Raw genomic sequence first — 19,812 nt, forward strand, 5'->3', positions numbered from 1 at the left:
TAGTAATATTATAGTATGCATAAAGTATAATATTATGATATTATGTCATAAAGTGTTTATAAAGTGTGATTCTAGATTATGTTCCTGAGTATTCTTCACTATTTATAGTTCCTTCAAGTGACAAGTGTTTTCATTATGTTTAGGTTCGATCCATAGTGAGCGACTTTGCTGTCTTTCTTACGATTCTGTGTATGGTTTTAATTGACTATGCCATTGGGATCCCATCTCCAAAACTACAAGTACCAAGTGTTTTCAAGGTGAAGTTATCATAGGATTTACTATCATCTCTCCATCTCTGTAGGTCTAATTTTTATTCAGATGATGGCTATAACCCTAGTACTTGGGATTTTCATGAAAATATAAAGAATATAGATTAATATAACAGTAAATAAAATGCCCACAGCATGACTAAAATTTTGGCCTAATATTAAAAAAATAGAAATCACAGAAATGGAAAACCTAGAGGCAGCTTGAAAAAATTTTCTGTCAGTTATTCCAGTGGGAATATCTATATTCTTAAAAGATAAGGAAGCATTTTGAAAGTAAGGGTAATGCACAGTGGATAGGGCTTGAAAACAGATAAAATTAGGTCTGGAATAGAGTTCAGACCATGTTACTAACTATGCAACCTTGGGCCAGTTACTTTACCTCTCTGAACCTGTTTTCTCACCTATCAAAAAGAGCTAGGGACTTCCTCAAAGAATTGTCAAAATGATTTCCTTTGGGACTCATCTCAGGCACCAGCCATGTTTGAACCTTTCCCTGAGCCCCATGATGTGACCAAACATCTTTTTGACATTTTTACATAGTGACCTGGATACACATCTAAAATAAGAGTTATACACAGTGGTCAATGTGATATTTGTAAATGTAAATAAATTTGCCAATCATAAATGATAAATATTAATATGATTTTATTTAACATAGGTATTGATTGAGAACACAAATTTGTGAGTCAGTCTGTCAGAGTTGAAATCCTATCTCCACCACTTACTAGCTTTGGGACCTTGAAAAATTTACTGAACCTCTCTATGCCTCCGTTTCCTTATCTGTATCTTCTTTAGACTGTTGTGAAGAAAAAATGAGTTAAAATATTTAAAGCACTTAGAATAGTGTCTGGTACCTTATAAATGCTTTGTGAATATTATTATTATTAAATATATAATTCACTTGGCATATCAGTTTATAATTAGGGCTTTCCTAGTATTGTCTGTAAGACAATTTGATTAGGTATTCATTAATCCAGTTAATAACTGTGCATTCTTTAATTTTTCACAGCCCACAAGAGATGATCGTGGCTGGTTTGTTACACCTTTAGGTCCAAATCCATGGTGGACAGTAATAGCTGCTATTATTCCAGCTTTACTTTGTACTATTCTAATTTTTATGGACCAACAGATTACAGCCGTCATCATCAACAGAAAAGAGCATAAGCTAAAGGTATATTTTAACATCCATTTTAATGTAAATCGTTGATTCAACTGATGTCAATTATACTTTATACTGATGTTTATTATATTTTGTATTCTATAGTCATTTGCATAGTGAAATATTAAAATATTTTCAGATTCATAATTTTATTTTCTATATTCATGGTACTTTGTCTTATGATAAGTTTAAAATTAATTATTAATTAATTTATTTATTTATAGCACTTCGCTGAGCTCTGAACTCTGGAACCCTACCTCCAGGACTTAAAATTTAAAAACATTGCCAAAGTTCTAGTTTTCTTTACCATGGTTAACACATTGTAATGAAATAATCTATTTTGGTGAAGTTTAGCTTTACCAATTTGTCTTACGTCTGGGGTTCTTCTATTTCTCTATTTGACCCTAAGTATGTCTATTAGATTGCATTCATTTTGGAACAAATTACATCTTCAAATAATTCTCATTTTCTTTAGTCGTTCCTCCATCTATAATGTCTATGACATCAAACCCAGTCATAAATGTTATAGTTTGTGACATCTTTATTGAGTTTTAGTGCAGATTTTAATGACTTTCTTTTACAAAAAATAAATATGAATGTATCTTATTTATTATATTCTGACCCTGCCATTTTGCAACTGTGAAAAACTAGCTGTTCACTGGTGTGCAAGTTGCCTGAGATGTGTAATGTGAGCACTATCATTTATAGGAATATGTTAAATAAAATCAAAAACATCATTGAATGGTTAAAAGTACTCTGAATCAAACCTTACAAAAACAGAACAAGCACAATCTTGTTTTTTTCTGGTATCATGGGATAATTGTCAGCTATCTTCACATACTCTTTAAACTCTAGGAAAAATTTCATTGTCAGAGCAACAGAAATCATACTTTATAGAATTTTTAAGTATGTTTGTTAGAAAGATTTAAAAATCAGATTGATTGAACTATTTGATGGGAAGTAGTAATGACATAAGTATAAGAAAGCACAGTTATTTGTAATAAATCTTACTGAAAAGGAATTTTGTCTATTATATTGGGGAGAGTGTGTGTCTCTCTTAAAATAAAGAGCATTCTTTATTCTCTTTGTAGAAAGTAACTTAAGCATGTTCAAAACCTTTTTTTAAATGAGTTCATATTCACTTCTTATTTTTGTCAAAAAAATTTTTGATTATTAAAGATGTATTCTACCAAAATATCACATGAAGCCTTAGGAAATAGACCAGTGATGTGCTGGTACATGTTTAACAACCAGTCCTCTGTGTATAAAAAGAAATACCCTGATTTATAATGTTTGCCGATTTTCATGATATGAATACTCCCATCGTGGCCCATTTCAAGCTACTAAAGTGACATCAATAGGCAGGAAAAATATGAAAATTAAACAATTGGTTCTTATAAGTCTGTATGAGCTGTCTCCAAAATACTGCTGAACTACATTATTCAATATTAGAAACTTTAAATCATTTAAAGCTCTCAAAACAAGAAATTCAGATTTCCAAATTAATAGTCAACTTATTTAATATCAATCATTCAAAAATATTATTTGCTTTTAAAATATCAGCCTTCTGCAAAAGCAAATACCACCACAACTTAATTATTAAAGTTATGTAGTTGATTAAGTAGATCTATAAAACCAGTGTTAAGAACTTAATGTTGAATGCTGTTAGTCTGCTACTCTCTAAGAAGTAGGAAAACATTTTTCCTAGACACCAGTTTATTTTTTAAAACTGAAAACATTTCTATTTTTCCCATTTCTGTTTTTATTATATACCAAAATATGTATTTTCATACTACATATGTTGCTTGTTGTTTTTATATAAGAGCATTATAATGGTAATTATCCAATGCCAACAATATAAATATAAATCTACATTATCATTTTTAATGGCAGTATATATATTTCCTTGTATGGCACATGTTTTAAAATGATCTAAAAGACTCCTGTTTTAGAAAGAAAGTAAGCTATGTAATCATTGTTTCCCTTTCAAAGGAAGTTGGTTTTTTTTTTTTTGGCTTTTATAATTAGACAGAAATATCACTGATTTAACTGAGAAATTTTCCTTGTAAAATTTTTTTCTAAATATTAGTGGAATCATTAAAACAGAATGTGGAAGTAAATGAAGAATTGCCAAAGGTGATGTTACCTTTTTTGGCTGTCCTGTATGCTTGCTGTTTCCAGATCTCTCCACCTTATAAATCACATATTGCTTGCTCCTTGTTCTTCATGAGCCCATGGTAGGCCCTTGACATTCACAGACTTTCCAAAGCTCCAGATCAACAAATATACTATATTTACCTCCCCTTTACATATCGTATAGAAGAGCTAAAATATAATAAAGCATTCTTTAAGTGGTCCTTTCAAGTATCTGCATTTATAAAATTAAATGTAGAACTAAAACATTTAATATTTTTGTCACTGAAACAAACTTGAGACTATATTATTAAACTATATTACATTATTTGTACATTACTTTTTATTGTACAAATGGCTATGTAATCAAAAGATTCATATTTTACCTCTTAATAGCCTGGATTTAGTAAACAGCAAATCCGGCTTAATCATAAACCTTGCTACATTGCCACAAGCAGAAGAGTTAGTCTTTTCTTGGCCACTATGAGGCTGAACACCCCATTCTTCTCCTTGGATATGGATATTTGCAAAATAAGTTCCTTCCAGTGAAGACATATTTTATCTACACTGAACACTTTTTTTTTTTTTGGCCTTTAACCCTTGTCTTCTCTATGCTTCACTACAGTGTGGTCTGCTGCTACTGATTTTCCTGTTAATAACAGCAAAAAATCACTTTCTCAGAATGTTCTTTACTCAGAGTAATGGTTTGTTCCATAGCCGCTCTCCCGCCTGTTGCTTCCCTGAAGTGTTTGCACAGTCTCTGGCTTTAACTTGAACCACATTGTCACAAAAAGACACATGTTTCTTGAATATATCCCCAGACCACAAGTTAACCACATTTTCAGCTTTTACTTATTTTCTTTTCTCCCTTGAAAACCCATTTTTACCTTGGTTGGAGCATTCCCTGAGATAGTTTAATGAATGATGATTTCTACCTTCTGTATCAAGTACCTGGTAGAGGCCACATCATGTATCTAAGTCTACATCACATATCCGAGTCACCTAGAAATTCATCATTTCATTCTTTATCTCTCCCAAACTTATATTTTAGATCTTTTCACTTTCTCTTCAGTTCCATTACCAAATCCAGTAGTTGGTTTTCTTTTAGAGGATTTTTTCCTGCCATTAAAAATCTCTTTATCATTTTGTAATACTGCATACGTAATAAAGCTGTGTTGAGCTGAAGAGTCTAGCCCCAACTCAGGCTAAGTGACTAACTCCTCCCTCAGAATGAAGAATTTCAAGATTAGCAAAACTCTAACTCACTGCACCTCATGATCCTTTGGGTCATTCAAAAGTATCAGAAGTTGCAAATGTAAAAACTTGAGAATACAGATTTCATCTATATTGTATATAGACGTAAATTCATACTCTCTCTAGCATTTCTCATTTGTTTGTTTCTTCCCTAGAGAAGTGGAATAAGCATTGGTTAACTGAATCCCTTTGAAAAGCATTAAAAATATTCACTTTTTTAAAAAAAGTACATTCTCTAAAAGTGGATAGATAGATATTATCTTTCAGAAAAGAAAGTTTCTGTTAAGATACAACCGTGGGCTTTTCTACATGTTTCTGTAGACAGTTCAGGCTTCTTTTGACATCATTTTTAATAAACAGCAATACAATTCCAGATCACTTGAGTAAATGGATGCATTTGCAACATTCATTTGGCACTACATTCTCTTGATGATTATGGCGTTTGATATGTTCTTTTTTGCCCTCTTTGTCAGCCTGGTTCTTCATGTCAATCTATAGTCTTTTATGTGGTTAACTTGACAGATGCAGGAAATTGCTGCCAAGCTTTGAGACGAATTTTTTCAGCAGTGGCATCTGGGTATCAGATGGTCCTCTTGGCTGGCCTCTTGTCTTGCTGCATGTTGGTTTTAGTGGGGTCTGGTGCAGCATCACCTGTTGCTATGCTCCCTTTTCCTCCCATATGTCCATTTCCTGTGATTCATGGATGAATGTGAGAATAGAAGCTCTGGTTCTGTCTTTATTTCAGAAAAAAAATCTACAGAAATATGTTAGAAGGTGCACAGTTCTCTCTCTGACAAAGGGATACTTCCCTTTGGCTGGCATGCCTATCAGCTAATAATATGGTTACAAAGACCATGTTTTTAAAGACATTTTAAATGAAAGGCAAGAAGAAGGATAATGATTAATTAGTGGAAGTGCCAGAACTGCTTTATTTCCTTTGATTCACATTAAATTAAGATGCTCCCATTGTTGTATAACATAATCAGGGGGAAATTGTATTTTTGTTTTTATTATCTACTTGGACTTTACAAAGCTTGCTTTCTAAATTTAAAAAGGAAATTCTTCCCTCGGAAAGCATTATTTTGTCTGCTTCCTGCAATCTAGAATCCCACTGTTTACATTTGTATCATATTTTTAAAACAATAAGACAAGAGCTGTAGGAAATCGCTCTCATGAAGAAGGCCTTCCTCATATTATTAAGCCATAGGGAGCATGGAGCCTGGGAGAGTCCAGGGTGTGCTAAACGCACAAGCCTGACTCTCAAGGCCCCATGTCCTTTGCCCTCCTCTAATGTTTACCTCTCAGCTACTTGCACCTCTTCCATTCTCTCTTAGCAGTACCACGACTTTGCAAAACCATCCAGAGGGCACCATTCACATTGTATTGCCTCAGCGGTGGAAGCTTAAGGATCAGGTCCTTCGCTGTTCTATATTCTTCACACTCCAGAGTTCCTAGGACAAAACACTCCTCTAACTGGTTAAGATGTGGTCCTTTAATGGGACTTAAATTTGAGTTCTATGCAACTACATTTGCCAAAATGCAAAAGGACCAGGGGACCAGAGTATGGCCCTAGTGAAGCTAGTTACAACTTTTTGGTCATGCTGACACCAGGGTGTTTCTCTTCCCACCCTCCATCTCTTAATAATGAAAACCTCTCCCGAGTTACTAGCAAAAAAAGTTTCTAGAGTCATATTCACAAGGGAAATTGAGTTTAGGCATTTGGGTGAACTGGAGCATTGCCCCAGCTAAGCTGACCCAAGGAGGGGTGCCACGGAATTAGTGACAATACAGGAGGAAAAGGTCCTTATGTGGTATCTCTCATTTTCTCCTCGCTGTCATCTCCTACACTTTTATAATTTGTCAGGGATAAGCAGAAAGGGAAGGAAGTACAACCGATTTTAAGGGTGTTTTTCTTAATAAAACAACAAAATAAAATAGCAGAAAGAAAACACTGCCATGACAAATACACATCAAATACTCAGTATGTTTCACCCTCCAGGCTATAATAGCTTTCAGATTAACTAGAAACTGCTTGCAGCTTGGTAAAACTGCCTGTAAGAAAAGCCAAAATTATTCCTCTAGAATAATGGGTAATTTTTGCTCGTGTTCATAATAATAAATTTAACAGCTATATTTATTTTAAAATTATACCTGTTTGATTCTATAAACTGTTTCAGTAATGCATATTTCCTTTTTAAAAAGTCAATCCGTAACTTCTTGATTGCTTATTGTATGTCAATGATTGCACTAAAAACTGAGATATACTGAGAAATTGTATGACAAGTTTACCTGCCCTTAAGAAACATTTATATATTTTTATTGAGGATCCTTGAAACAAGTGAGTACAAAAGAAAAATGTATTGTTCAACTGCTAGAATATAATAGCCCCTAACATTTAGTGGGTACTTACTAATATATCAGACATTGTTCTAAATGATGTGCAAAATCATTTGCAAATTATTTAATTCTCACAATAACTCAGCAAGATGTCTCCTGTTATCATCACCATTTTTCAGATAGGGAAACAGAGGCACAAGAAGTTAAATGATTTGCCCAAGATCATTGGTTGAGCCAGCATTTGATTCCAGGCCACCTGTCTCCAGAACTTATACCCTTAAGCACTTTATTACACTACCTCTCTTGAAGTAGTCATTAAGAGTTGGAATGTAAAGTAGCATTTGCTGCCTCTGAGGCTTTACACTGTCAATTTCCTACGGGGGGATGGAGGAAGAGGGTAACTTGGTTCTTCCCCATTCTTCAATTTGTCTCCTCAGAGAACTCTTAGCTAATCACCCTCCGCAAGGGAGCAGTCTCCAGGTCCCCACACCTCCACATGTCCCTTGCACCCATTTTTCCTCATTTACATTTCTTGCCTGGTTCAAGAAAGCTCCGAAGTTTGCAACATCTGGAGGCCAGTGATAGCACAGGAGGATCATAGAGGAGATAGAAAACACAAAAATTATCACTTTAAGGAGAGGCCAAATTTTTCCAGTGCTGAAACTGAAACAGATGAGAACAAGATGCAGTAGTAATATATTAAGATAAAAATGAGTATATATGGAAGTTTAGGTTCTATGATATTATTTTTCCCAGTAAAAGTCAGCCATTGAGACAAAACAGGGCAATTGGAAACTGAGGGTTTAAGAAGAGTTTTTCTTTAGGAGATATTAACAGAAAGGCTTCTTGGGTATTGTCAGGAAGTGGTTTCTAGTCACAACCAAGCCATTCTTAGCTCTGCTGTGAACACAGCCCATACTTTGTTTTCTCAGCCTGATGCCTGGTATATAATTGGTGCTCAATATTTTTCATATGAATTAATGATGAAAGACTAGACATATGAATTGCAAATTAACCTGCCCATTTAAGGAACCAAAGTGAAGTGACTGTATTTGATAATGACTTTATCTATTCAATAGAAATAGAATGGAAACTAATGTACGATTAAGCCAGAATTACATTAAACCTATTAAAATATGTAGAAGCCACTATAATCATAATTGCAGTAGGAACACCTGCAACTTTTCTTTAAGTGGATTATATATTTTGAGACTGTTATCTTTTTAATTTATTTTGCATTTTAGAATCAGTTATGCAAGATTCAAGATAGTATTTCTTTTCTATTCTTTACTATTCCATGGTGGTGGTGTCATTGGTCTCTATGCCAAATTCAGGTAGTATGAGAATCCTCTTTTCTTTCTCTTAACAGAAAGGTTGTGGGTACCATCTGGATCTATTAATGGTGGCTGTCATGCTTGGTGTGTGCTCCATCATGGGCCTGCCGTGGTTTGTGGCTGCCACTGTCCTCTCCATCACTCATGTCAACAGCCTAAAACTGGAATCAGAATGTTCAGCTCCAGGAGAACAACCCAAATTTCTTGGCATTCGGGAGCAAAGGGTTACTGGGCTTATGATTTTTATTCTTATGGGTTCGTCAGTCTTTATGACCAGTATTCTGAAGGTAATGAAATCTGCCTTTATGAATTTGCGAGAAGGCAGAATATATTTATTATTGTTTAAGAAATTTCATTTGAATCTAAGCCATCAATTTGTAAATATTGTATGGCATGTGATGAAAGTGATGAAATTTTTTACCATGTTTATATAGCTTCTTAACAAGGGAAATTATGTGCTATATTTTAGAATCCTTAAATACATAAAAAATTTAATCTGGCAGAGTAAAATTTGATGTGGAAATTATTGTTGTAATTTTGAAATGAAAATCAGGTTATGGGAAAGAGTCACTCATCTCTGACTGACCTGTGACCTGAGTTTACTGTAGGCCTACACAAAATAAAGTTTCTATTTTCTTGTCAGTGGACAGATATATTTGCAATTAATATTACTTAATATAAGGTGGAGGTGCAGAGATAAGCAATGTCATGGTCACGGCCACATATGCAGTTTTGTATTTTAAATGTTTCATAAAACTACTACATGAAAATCATTATTATACATACTTATTTTTTTATGTTTCAAGTAGTTGAATCCTGAACTTACTGAATATATTTGGGTTTATTAAACCCCATCATAATTTTACTAACAGCTATTTTTCTGTGTATAAAATTAATCTCAATTTATGAAATAAAGTATGTCTCACTTCTATCCTTAAAAAAATAAAATAAAATAAAATAAAATAGTTGAATCCATTTTAAAGAGCATTAAAGAGTAATTGTTTTGTCATATAATTTTGACAGGTACTTCAAAGGTGTGTTAATTGTATTTTAAATTATAACTCATTTTAGTTGTCCATAATTTGAAAATTCTAATTGAATTATTTAATAATTTATACAAGTTTACATTTATTTAATAATTTACACAATTTGCAAGAACTAATTTCTATGTTATATAAGTAATTACAGAGAATAAAATGATGCTGAAGTATTCCAATAAAAAGAGAAAAATTGAACGATCCACGTGTTTACAAGTATCTGGTATAATGTAGGAAAAATGTCTAAATGTTAGCTCCATTCTTCACCTTTAATCTAAATATCTTACCATTGTGAAACAAAATTCAAATTTCCCTAAAGCAGCATAATAATAATAGCTAATATTTATTGTTTATTATGTATCATATGTGTTTTTATTGGTTTTGACCTATTAAATACTTATAACAGACCTATTATTATCCCTTTTTAGATATTGGGAAACTAATATTGGGAAACTAAGGCACAGAGAGCTTAGGTAACTTACCTAAGATTATGCAGCTAAAAAGTGCTTAGAGCTGGGATTTTAACCCATGTCTTCTGGCTCTGCCCTATACTGTTTCTAAAATATTTATTTATTTTTCTGTGTTTTTCTTTGGAAGTGCAGAATATATTGGCCACATTATATTTGAAAATAACTTGTGCCTTTTATCTAATTGTTCTTTTACAGTTTATTCCTATGCCAGTGCTATATGGAGTGTTCCTTTATATGGGTGCTTCATCGCTAAAAGGAATTCAGGTAAATTACAGTAATACAAGCACATCTGTGATGACTTATCTTCAGGTCTGTTGATGCTAAGTCATGTGGTAGCTAAAAACATGCCATTATCTGAGGAGCAGCTTTCAAACTACAATTAAATTTCTTCAAACTGGTTCATAATCTGAGGGTACTTTTGTTTACTATGAGTATATTAAAACTGTAAAAGGTTTAGACTTTATAATTCTTTTAGAAAAAGATAGCAGTACATTTAAAAATATATCCAAATACTTTTGATCTTTGATACTGTGATCATGTATGTGGACATCTATCTATGAAAACAGAAAAAAAATTTTGCACAAAGATGTTCCTTGTAACACATATTATCAAAATATTGGAAACAACCCAATTATTCAACAGCAGTAAAATAATTAAGCTATCTAAGGTACATTAATTTAAAATTGATAAATATGATGACTATAAAAATAACACAGTAAAAATGCTTATGACAAGGTGAAATGCAAAGTGAAAAAGTGGAAAAATGAGTTGTAGCTATGATAGGTTTATAAAACTGTGAGTGTGGGTGGATTAAGAAGGAAGGTAGAGAAATAAAGACAATTTATTAAGGTAATGAGCTCCTGGGTGATATTTTTTCCTTTTATGTTTGTTTTCCTGTTGTTATTACAATTGTCTTTATAGAATTATTTTGTAAGTAAATAAGGAAAACCTTATTAATTGTTTAAGTATTGGTTAAATAAATATAGTTTTTGTATTAATTTCTCATTGCTACATTACAAATTGCTATAAAACTTAGTGGCTTAAAACAGTAAACATTTATTATCTTACAGTTTCTGTGGGTCATGAATTTGGGAACTTATTAGCTGGGTGACTCTGGCTCAAGATGTCTCATGTGTTTGCTATCAAGATGTGGACAAGAGCTGCAGTCATTTGAAGGCTTGAATAGGACTAGAAGGTGGATGTCCAAGATGGCTTATCATATAGCTGAGGGCAACAGACATTAGTTCCTCTCTGGCTATTGGTAGGAGGCCTCTCCATCAGACACTTAAATGTCCTCACACTAGAGAAACTAACTTGCATCCCAGTGAACAATACGAGAGAGAATGAGGGCAAAGTCACTGTGCCTATTGACAATCTCCAAAGTCACGCATGGTCACTTCCACTTTTTTCTATTTGTTAGAAGCAAGTCATTGTGTCCAGTTTGCATGCACAGGGAGGGAAATTAGAGTCCATCTCTTGAAGAGAATAATACCAAAGAATTTGTGGACACATTTTAAAAGTACCACAAGATTATTCTAAATTTTTACGGAGGCTGTTGACAAATTATTCCTGCTTATGTTACTGTAGTGGGTTGAATAGTGCCTCTTCCCCCCATTCATATCCACCTGGAATCTCAGAATGTGACCTTATTTGGAAATAGAGTCTTTGCAGATGTAATTAGTTATGGATTTCAAAATGAGCTCACCCTGGATTTAGGGTGAACCCTAAATCCAATGACTGGGGTCCTTATAAGAAGAGGAGAGGACACAGAGAGACATAGGGAAGAAAGCCACATAAAGGTGGAGGCAGAGATTGGAATTTTGCCACCACAAGCCAGGGTACATCAGGAACCAACAGAAGCTGGAAGAGGCAAGGAAATTTTCTTCCCTACTGCCTTCAGAGGGAGCATGGCCCACCAACACTCTGATTTTGGAATTCTGGCCTCCACACTGTGAGAAAATAAATTTCTATTGTTTAAGCCACCAAGTTGTAATTTGTCACAGCAGCACTAGGGAACTAACACAGGTTTCGACTTAAATTTGCCTTTGAATAATCTTGTTTTATAACAACATTATTGTGCCAAAACACTTAAATTTTCTTGAAAAAGAGACTACTTTTGAGGATTATTTATTGTAAAGTATAGTTTGTTTTTGTTGGCTAAAAGTCAATATAAAGTATCATGTTTTCTTTGACAAGCCAGACTCACTGCCATTCAGAGACCTACAGAGGAAAAGTCATCTGAATAAGTGCTATGAATTTGTCAAATTAACACTTTTTAAGTGGAGCACAGGGTGCTGGATGGTGAACTGCGGTTCAACAGCAGACCACAAGAGAAACTGAAATAGAGAAGTTTATCACTCACAGGTCTACACAGGAAGTACCTGGCCTTGAGGGGCCACATGGGGAGGTCCAGACAAAGTGAAGACAGAGAGAGGGAGACAGGATCTGGGGCACATGCTTTTATTAAGGTCAGTGGGTGGAGTGCTTTGGGGTTCCTGGGCTAAGGCCGAATTGGACTCTTCAAATCAAAAGAGCAGGGTTTTGGTAAGCTTTGTGGGGGTCTTATCTGAGGGGTGTATAAGGAGAAGGCAGTGGGGGGCAGGGGAGGTTGCTGATCACAAGGGCCATTGGAGAAGCTACATCAGGAACTTATATCTATTTGCGACTCTACAGGCAGCTGTCTAAGGCGTACACTTGCATGAGGGGTTAGGGTAGTTTAAGGTCACCTCAGGTTGCTTGATCAAACAAAATGGATGATGAAGCAGCAACACTATGGAATAGCTTAGCTAAACTCTCAACACTGAGGGACAGGCAGCACAGGAACTCTTTTCCTGAATAAACAACTAACCAGCTTCTGCCTTTGGGAGAAGGAAAACCTCTTCAGCCTTAGGATACTACTGAATGTCAGAACCGAGACAAAACTTTAATATGAAGTTACTGTAAGATCACTGAACACCCAAAGTAGATAGCATGACTCTGTTCCTCCTGCCACTGGGTAAAATTAACTTGGGAGAAGGAGATGGTTGAGAAGTGTTATGCATTTAATTTTACTCAAACTACATTTAATTTGCTCAGCTGTAACTTCATGTATGAAAAGTATATTTTAAAAGAATTGGTTTGGTAAGGCAGATAGGGAAGAGTATTGAAAAGGTTTTGTTTAGCTGGGGTTTTGGGGTTTTTTTTTGCCTTTGGCAGAGGTTCCATGAGTACTAATTTCAACCGTAAGTGAAAAGTATTTACTATTAGGCCTCGGGCTCACATCAATACAGCAGCAGAAGTTTAAGAAACAAAGTAAAATCATTTCGATAGGCTGCAACAGATTTCTCCCCCTAATTCCACTCACATGATTTTATACCCATGAGGTTTGGAACTAAACAAGAATGTCAAATTTTGGAATTATTTGGGGTGTGAATCTTTCAAATGAAAATTGAGGAAAACATTATCAAAGGCCCATGAGAAAAGTGTAATGAGTTCTAAATAGCACCAATGAAACAGCAAATAGGGTTTCACACTGAGAAACAGAGTTAGTGAAAATTTAAGTGAGCCCAAAACTCAGGGAGTTGAAATTCCTATTTGGTATTTTGTTTTTAACTGGATGGGGAAACGGGATACTGATATTAGGACAAGATCAAAGGCAAATGCAAAACTCAGAATACGTTTAGTATGATTATCATTACTTGAGTAATAATACTTAAAAATGTGCTGAATATCAACGGTTCAAGAAGCATGTCCATTTGTTACCCTGTTTGTTGGAGGGCTCTATATGTTACCTGTTCTGTAATATTAAGAAACTTATCTAGGCTTCTCACTGTGCAACATGGCAGAAAAAACAGATTAGTGTTCTCATGAATGCTGTTTCTGTACTCTGATATATAACCACATTTATATTCGCTCCAGCACTTCAGGAATCCAAAGTAAAGCAAATGTGCCATTTAAGCAATAACAAGTGAAGCACTCACACACTGAAGTACATTTATGCAATAACATAACTTCACAAATGGAGAAATGGTGGCTGGGAAAAATTAGTTCTATAGAAATTGAAACATTCGGTTATAACCCCAAGGATTTTACTTTATTTCTTCCCTATTGCCACCTCCACCACGCAGAGTTTTATTTATTTAATGACATGTAATTTTAAGAGATATTTAGGTGGTAGAAATAAAAAGACCCAGTGAAATATTTGTGGACAATATAGACAGGGATAAACCAGAAACTAATTCAGCACTTAGTACTCTGCATAGAAGGTTTTCAACAAATTTTTTGGAATGTATAAATGAATATGAATAAATAAATAAACAGTGGATGGGCTAAACTATGTATGATTCTGGTTTAGATGCCTGAGGGCAGGTCATGCTGCACTGTAAGACAGGGCACACAGAAGGAAAGATGGGTTTATGTTGAATTTGGGATATGAAGAGGCTTTGGTAAAACATGATTTTTTTTTAACATCTTTATTGGACAAACATGATGTTTTGCCACTAACACTTACTTGACTTCATGGGCATTTGTTCCTTGGCATATTAGAGTAATTTTGGAATATTTGATGAGAATTGCTTACAATTTTCTTATATAAAGTAGCTAAGAACTAAATCTAATATTACTCTTAACATGCATAGGAGATATTCCTGTAGAAATGGTATGATATAGAACTGACAGTGATTGAAACTGTCATTTTCTAAATCATCGCTTCTTGTTGGAAATATTGAAAACTGCAAAATTTGGCCTGAGAAAAATTAAACAAAATGATCCACATAAAATAAAGCTAACATGCTGTACAGTTTGTTAATAAGTAAAATGTGATTGAAGATTACATTTGATCAAGAAATTAAACGGAGTTAAAATTTGCTCTGAAAAATACTTTATTAACAATAATTCGTCTAGGTTAAATCTTTATGGCCAAGATGTTTGTATTTTTAGAAACAGCACCAAAACCTTGTTGGGGATCAAAATGGCAAGGCCAAACAGCAGAGTCAAACTAAGGAGGTCAAAACATCCTACTCAGCAGCTGGATATGGGTCTAGAGCTCAAGACAGACAGAGCTGAAGTAGAATTGAGGTCTGAGAGTCTTTAGCAAGTATGTGAAAGTTGAAACAATGGGTACGGATGAGCTATTCAGGAAAGAAGAGTCCAGGAAACCCTAGTGCTTAAGGGGCAGATAAAAGAAGAAATTGTGCTGTGATGATGAAGAGGATGATGATAATGTTTTCTTTCAAGGCTATACTCTCTGAGGGAGCAACATTTAGCATTGGCTTTAATGTTATTAAACTTTTAAATTATAACATGTGTCCATATTCAAGAAAATGTGGCATATTATAAAACTGAAACTGTATTATTTCAGAGTGTACGCTTAACAATAGTATTGTCCTGATGTCAACTTAAGTGTGATCTACCATATATTGGACCATATTATACATTTACTTGTCCTACTTCTATTGCTGTCTGTAAAAAGCAATTTAGTCTGTTTATCTTCTAGTTCTTCGACAGAATAAAGCTCTTCTGGATGCCTGCAAAACATCAACCAGATTTTATATATCTAAGGCATGTACCACTTCGAAAAGTCCATCTCTTCACAGTTATTCAGATGAGTTGCCTCGGCCTTTTGTGGATAATCAAAGTTTCAAGAGCTGCTATTGTCTTTCCCATGATGGTATGAAACTTCTAACTCAACTCTTTTTCTCCTCCTCTGATTTTCTGCTCTCAGTGAAAATCCATGAACAAACTGGATCAATAGAATAATTTTGAACAATTTTTGGAAATCTTGGTATAAACTTTAGTCACTAAAACTAGTAACTAAGATTGGGTTTCAGATTATACATGAATTTCAGTGATTCATACTAGCTTCATCTCTATCATTCTGAATATTAGCAGTAGTATGAATTAATTGAAGTTGGGTGGAAAATGTAAACTTTCAAAATTTAACTTTAAAGATATACTAGCAAATTTGAAAATGTAAGGGGAGTTTTGAAATTAAATTTTTTAAACATCTTTATTGGAGTATATAAAATCAAATTTTATTAACTATTTTAAACCAGTTTCAAATACTTCAAAAATAAAGTGAATTTGAATTACTATAAGTAATTTAAAATATCATCAGCATAGGTAATAATGGTTTAATGTTCATTTAAAATAATGTAAACTATTAACTATGTGTATTTAAGGAAACAGTCAAATATATAGTTTTTTTCATTGCTTCTTTAAATGACTCGTATAATGGGTAAAATGATAGCCATTATTCTGGAGATGTGGTAAGAAAAAGAAGTGAAGGAAGCAAAAGTACACTCAATATCTTTTATACGCACATATCTTCAGATTTCACTTTAATGTCAGCCCTAATTGAAGTTGACTTGTTTGTACCAAAAACCAAACAAATCTAAACCTCCCATTTATATTTTTTCCCGGTTTTAAACTGTTTTATTATTTACTTCAGGTGTTAGCTCTGGTATTTGTAAGAAAGTTGATGGACTTTCTGTTTACCAAACGGGAACTCAGCTGGTTGGATGATTTAATGCCTGAGAGTAAGAAAAAGAAACTAGAAGATGCTGAAAAAGAAGTAAGTCAGAGCAAAATCAGTATCTTATAAAGGAAAGAAAAAGGAACACTTGTGCAGTAATAGCTCTTTGCAAAGCTAAATTTTTGTGTTTAGCTTTAGATAGTGACTACTAACAAACACAGGTGGACTATTTTGGAAGATTGATGTTTAAAATCATCAAGCTGGAACTTGAACAGAGAGAGGACATATCTTACATGAGTAAACCAAACCCTAATGAAATATGCAAATACTTTGTCCTTCACTATCCTTATAACTGCAAAGTTTATTTTTCTGATTCCTCCAGGATTTCAGAAACTTACTGATGCTTAAATGTTTCCAAATTATAATCATGCAATGATTGCTTTTTGGTTGAATATGTGAGAAGAAATAAAAAAAAGACATTATTACTGTTGGTATTTTCCTAGGGAACAAAGTTTTAATAAAAAGATTCTAATTCTAATTAAAAGATTAAATTAGTTATTCTTGAAATAGATGAAATGCTTAAGAGGAAAACACGTTGATCTGATTTGCTTTCAAAGTGCTTTGAGTAAATGTTGTTAGAGAAACTTTGGGTATTTAATTACTTTCACAGACTGCTGATTTATCCTATTCTGTTTCATATGTTAAAACAATTGGTTTTAAGTTTTATGACATTTAAATTCATGTATAAGCTTGGGTCTATTTTGAAGGCTAGTAATCATAATATTTTTTAAAGTATGTAAAAACTACAAAGAGTAAAAATGAAAAAAATGACAAGTTCATCATTTAGCAGAATGATCGGGTCCATAGATTGTAAAATATAAGAATAAAATTTTCATGTAACTGGAAATGAATATGAAAGAAAATACTTGGTGAGACTTACGCATTATTCTTTCCATTTTTTCTTCTCCTATACGGCAGTCAGTAAATGTATTCAGTTTCCTACCTGTGGTGTATTTTCTCAAACCATAGGTATATTCCTCTTTCCTTTGGGGAATTTGTTTGCAAACATTTCAATGGTCTTAGGTTTTACTTAGCCATTAGATGAGTCCAGATTAGGCCACAGAGTCTAATGGATTACAGATAAGTCTACATAATATGTGACTGTCTGACATTTCTTCACTTTTCCATGTTGTCCTATTTCCGACAACGGATTCCACATTTAAAGATTGATCGTAATGATATATCTTAATTCCATATGACTATTTCAATTTTCCCAAATGTTGTAGAAGTCATACCTAGTATCATACTCGTAGCAATACTTATATAATCTTAAAAATGTCATTATAAAATTATCATGTTTCTTTATTTTTGTAAGTTTGATATATTCTTAAGTATGAGAATTTTTTAAAAATAGTGCTTTAACTATTTTTCCAAGTTGATATATTCTCATTTAAGTATGAGAGTTTTTTTTTTTAATAGTGCTTTAACTAGGATATTTGGATAATTTCTGTTTGTTTTTAGGACTTTAGTAAAGGTTTGCTCTCATCCTCAGGTACTGTTCAAGAAGAATATGACAGAATTTGGTATAAAATAAATGTAAATAAATAGACACAAGAATATAAAAACACTAAAGCCTTAAAGTATCCATGCTTGACATAATTAAAATTTATTCAGGTTGAAAAAAATTTCTAAGAAGGTTTAAATTCCAAGGAAGACAACTTTGAATACAAAACTCATTGACCACAAGCTTCTGCCTAGTCTTTCTGATAATGAGAATATTAAGTATTCTGATGCAGTAACTTACAAATGTAATTTTGCTTTATTTTCCTGCTTTGACTTCCTGTCAAATGTCTCGACTACTTCTGTAGGAATAAGCTAGCAACAGCCCCAGGCATACAATCATTCCTTTTACAGCATTCTCCTTAGGCCATATCCGTACCATGGAACATTCTTGCCCTTCTAAAACTTTGTAAAAAGAAAAATAATATGTATATATAATATATTATGCTTAATATTCTTCCCTTTTCTCATTCAAAGAAAATTTCAGATTCTTTCTTTATATGTCTGTGAAATAGGAGAGAACAAATTTGACAGTAATCATAAATGTATTAGAATCTGCCGTTTCCAATGCCCAGAACCATTCACATAGCTACATATGTATGGTACTTATATGTATGTGTGCCATATGTCCATTTTGGAATTTATTAACTTCAGATAGGCAGAGATGCTATGTAATGAGCTTCTAACCTTTTTATATTATAAACTCATTGTATGCCAATGGGGTGTTGACTGTTTTCTGATTATATAAAGATTTTAGAAGTAATTAAATATTACTAAAATTCCTAGAACTCAAGTTTTCTAAAAGGATTCAAAAAGAGATTAAAGATTTATTGAGGCAAAGTTACAGCTGTATCCTTCGGTTCAGAGTATGAGAAAAAGTAAGGGAAAATGCCTTGTAATACATTAATCAGGCAGGTTTACAGACCTTTAAATTCTCAAATAGATTAATATGATGATACTTTAATGTGATCCTCAGTACATGGAAAGAAACAAGTAAGCAAATAATACAGTCAAGAAATAATCCATAATTGAACATTAAAATATAGTTCTGACCAGTGCAAAGAAAGATAATTCTCCATCTGACAAGTGGAGAGAAGTTAAATTAAAGATATTAACTTTCTAACTTGGAATTAGTATTAAAAGAATATGATCAGTATAGAGAGTAGGAAGATTTAAGAAGGCTTACACTAAAACTTGAATTCTGGTTGAATTTCTACTTGGTCACCCAGATCTTGGTATTCCATTTGCTTGAGGCTATGGACTCCACTGAAGGATGTGATCTTCTTACTTGGCATCTTATACCAAGGCCCAGTCTTCCAAGAGATTGTACATTAACGTGGTAAATGAACAAGTTCTCCAAAAAATGTTGTATTTCTGCAATTACTCAAATTAATTGCATAACTTTGATTGTGATCTGGAAAGATGGTAAAGAGCAGAAATGTCTCAGCTCCCTGAGACTTGAATTTAAAATAGTCTCACCTCTTGTCCTTTTGATGATAGTTACAAGCTTGTACCTTTATCATCCAAGATTTTACTATCAGTAGCCCACTTCTGGTCTTATGGCACTGAGAAAACATTAGTTTGACCTTAAAATTCAATAATGAGTTAAGCAGAATAAATAGCTACACAGGCCAGTCCAAGGTCGCAGAGCTTCTGTTCCAAATTTTCATGTACTTCATGCATATGCATATGCATATGCTTCAGTTTTTAGAAAGAAAGGATTATAATCAGGATAGAAATGAATATTGGAACCCTGACATTTTGCACATTGCTCTGTGTAAAGGGAAGACTGCAGAATCAAATTCTGG

General features: G+C 33.5%; 1 protein-coding gene across 8 annotated transcripts in view; it reads left to right on the plus strand.

Annotated features, from left to right (window-relative positions):
* The window catches only part of SLC4A10 (solute carrier family 4 member 10), a gene marked incomplete at both ends in the record, with an annotated part of 302,753 nt that overhangs the window by 269,281 nt on the left and 13,660 nt on the right, over positions 1-19,812 (plus strand). For all 8 annotated transcript variants that reach the window (XM_082630536.1, XM_082630540.1, XM_082630538.1 and 5 more), the window contains 6 exons: positions 144-257; positions 1,279-1,440; positions 8,522-8,773; positions 10,189-10,257; positions 15,467-15,640; positions 16,421-16,543. In XM_082630536.1, coding sequence (XP_082486662.1) covers positions 144-257; positions 1,279-1,440; positions 8,522-8,773; positions 10,189-10,257; positions 15,467-15,640; positions 16,421-16,543 — 894 coding nt within the window. The remainder of the gene's footprint in view (positions 1-143; positions 258-1,278; positions 1,441-8,521; positions 8,774-10,188; positions 10,258-15,466; positions 15,641-16,420; positions 16,544-19,812) is intronic.

The sequence above is a fragment of the Mesoplodon mirus genome (genome assembly GCF_964341445.2).
Source record: "Mesoplodon mirus genome assembly, chromosome: 8".
Taxonomy (NCBI): Eukaryota; Metazoa; Chordata; class Mammalia; order Artiodactyla; family Ziphiidae; genus Mesoplodon; species Mesoplodon mirus.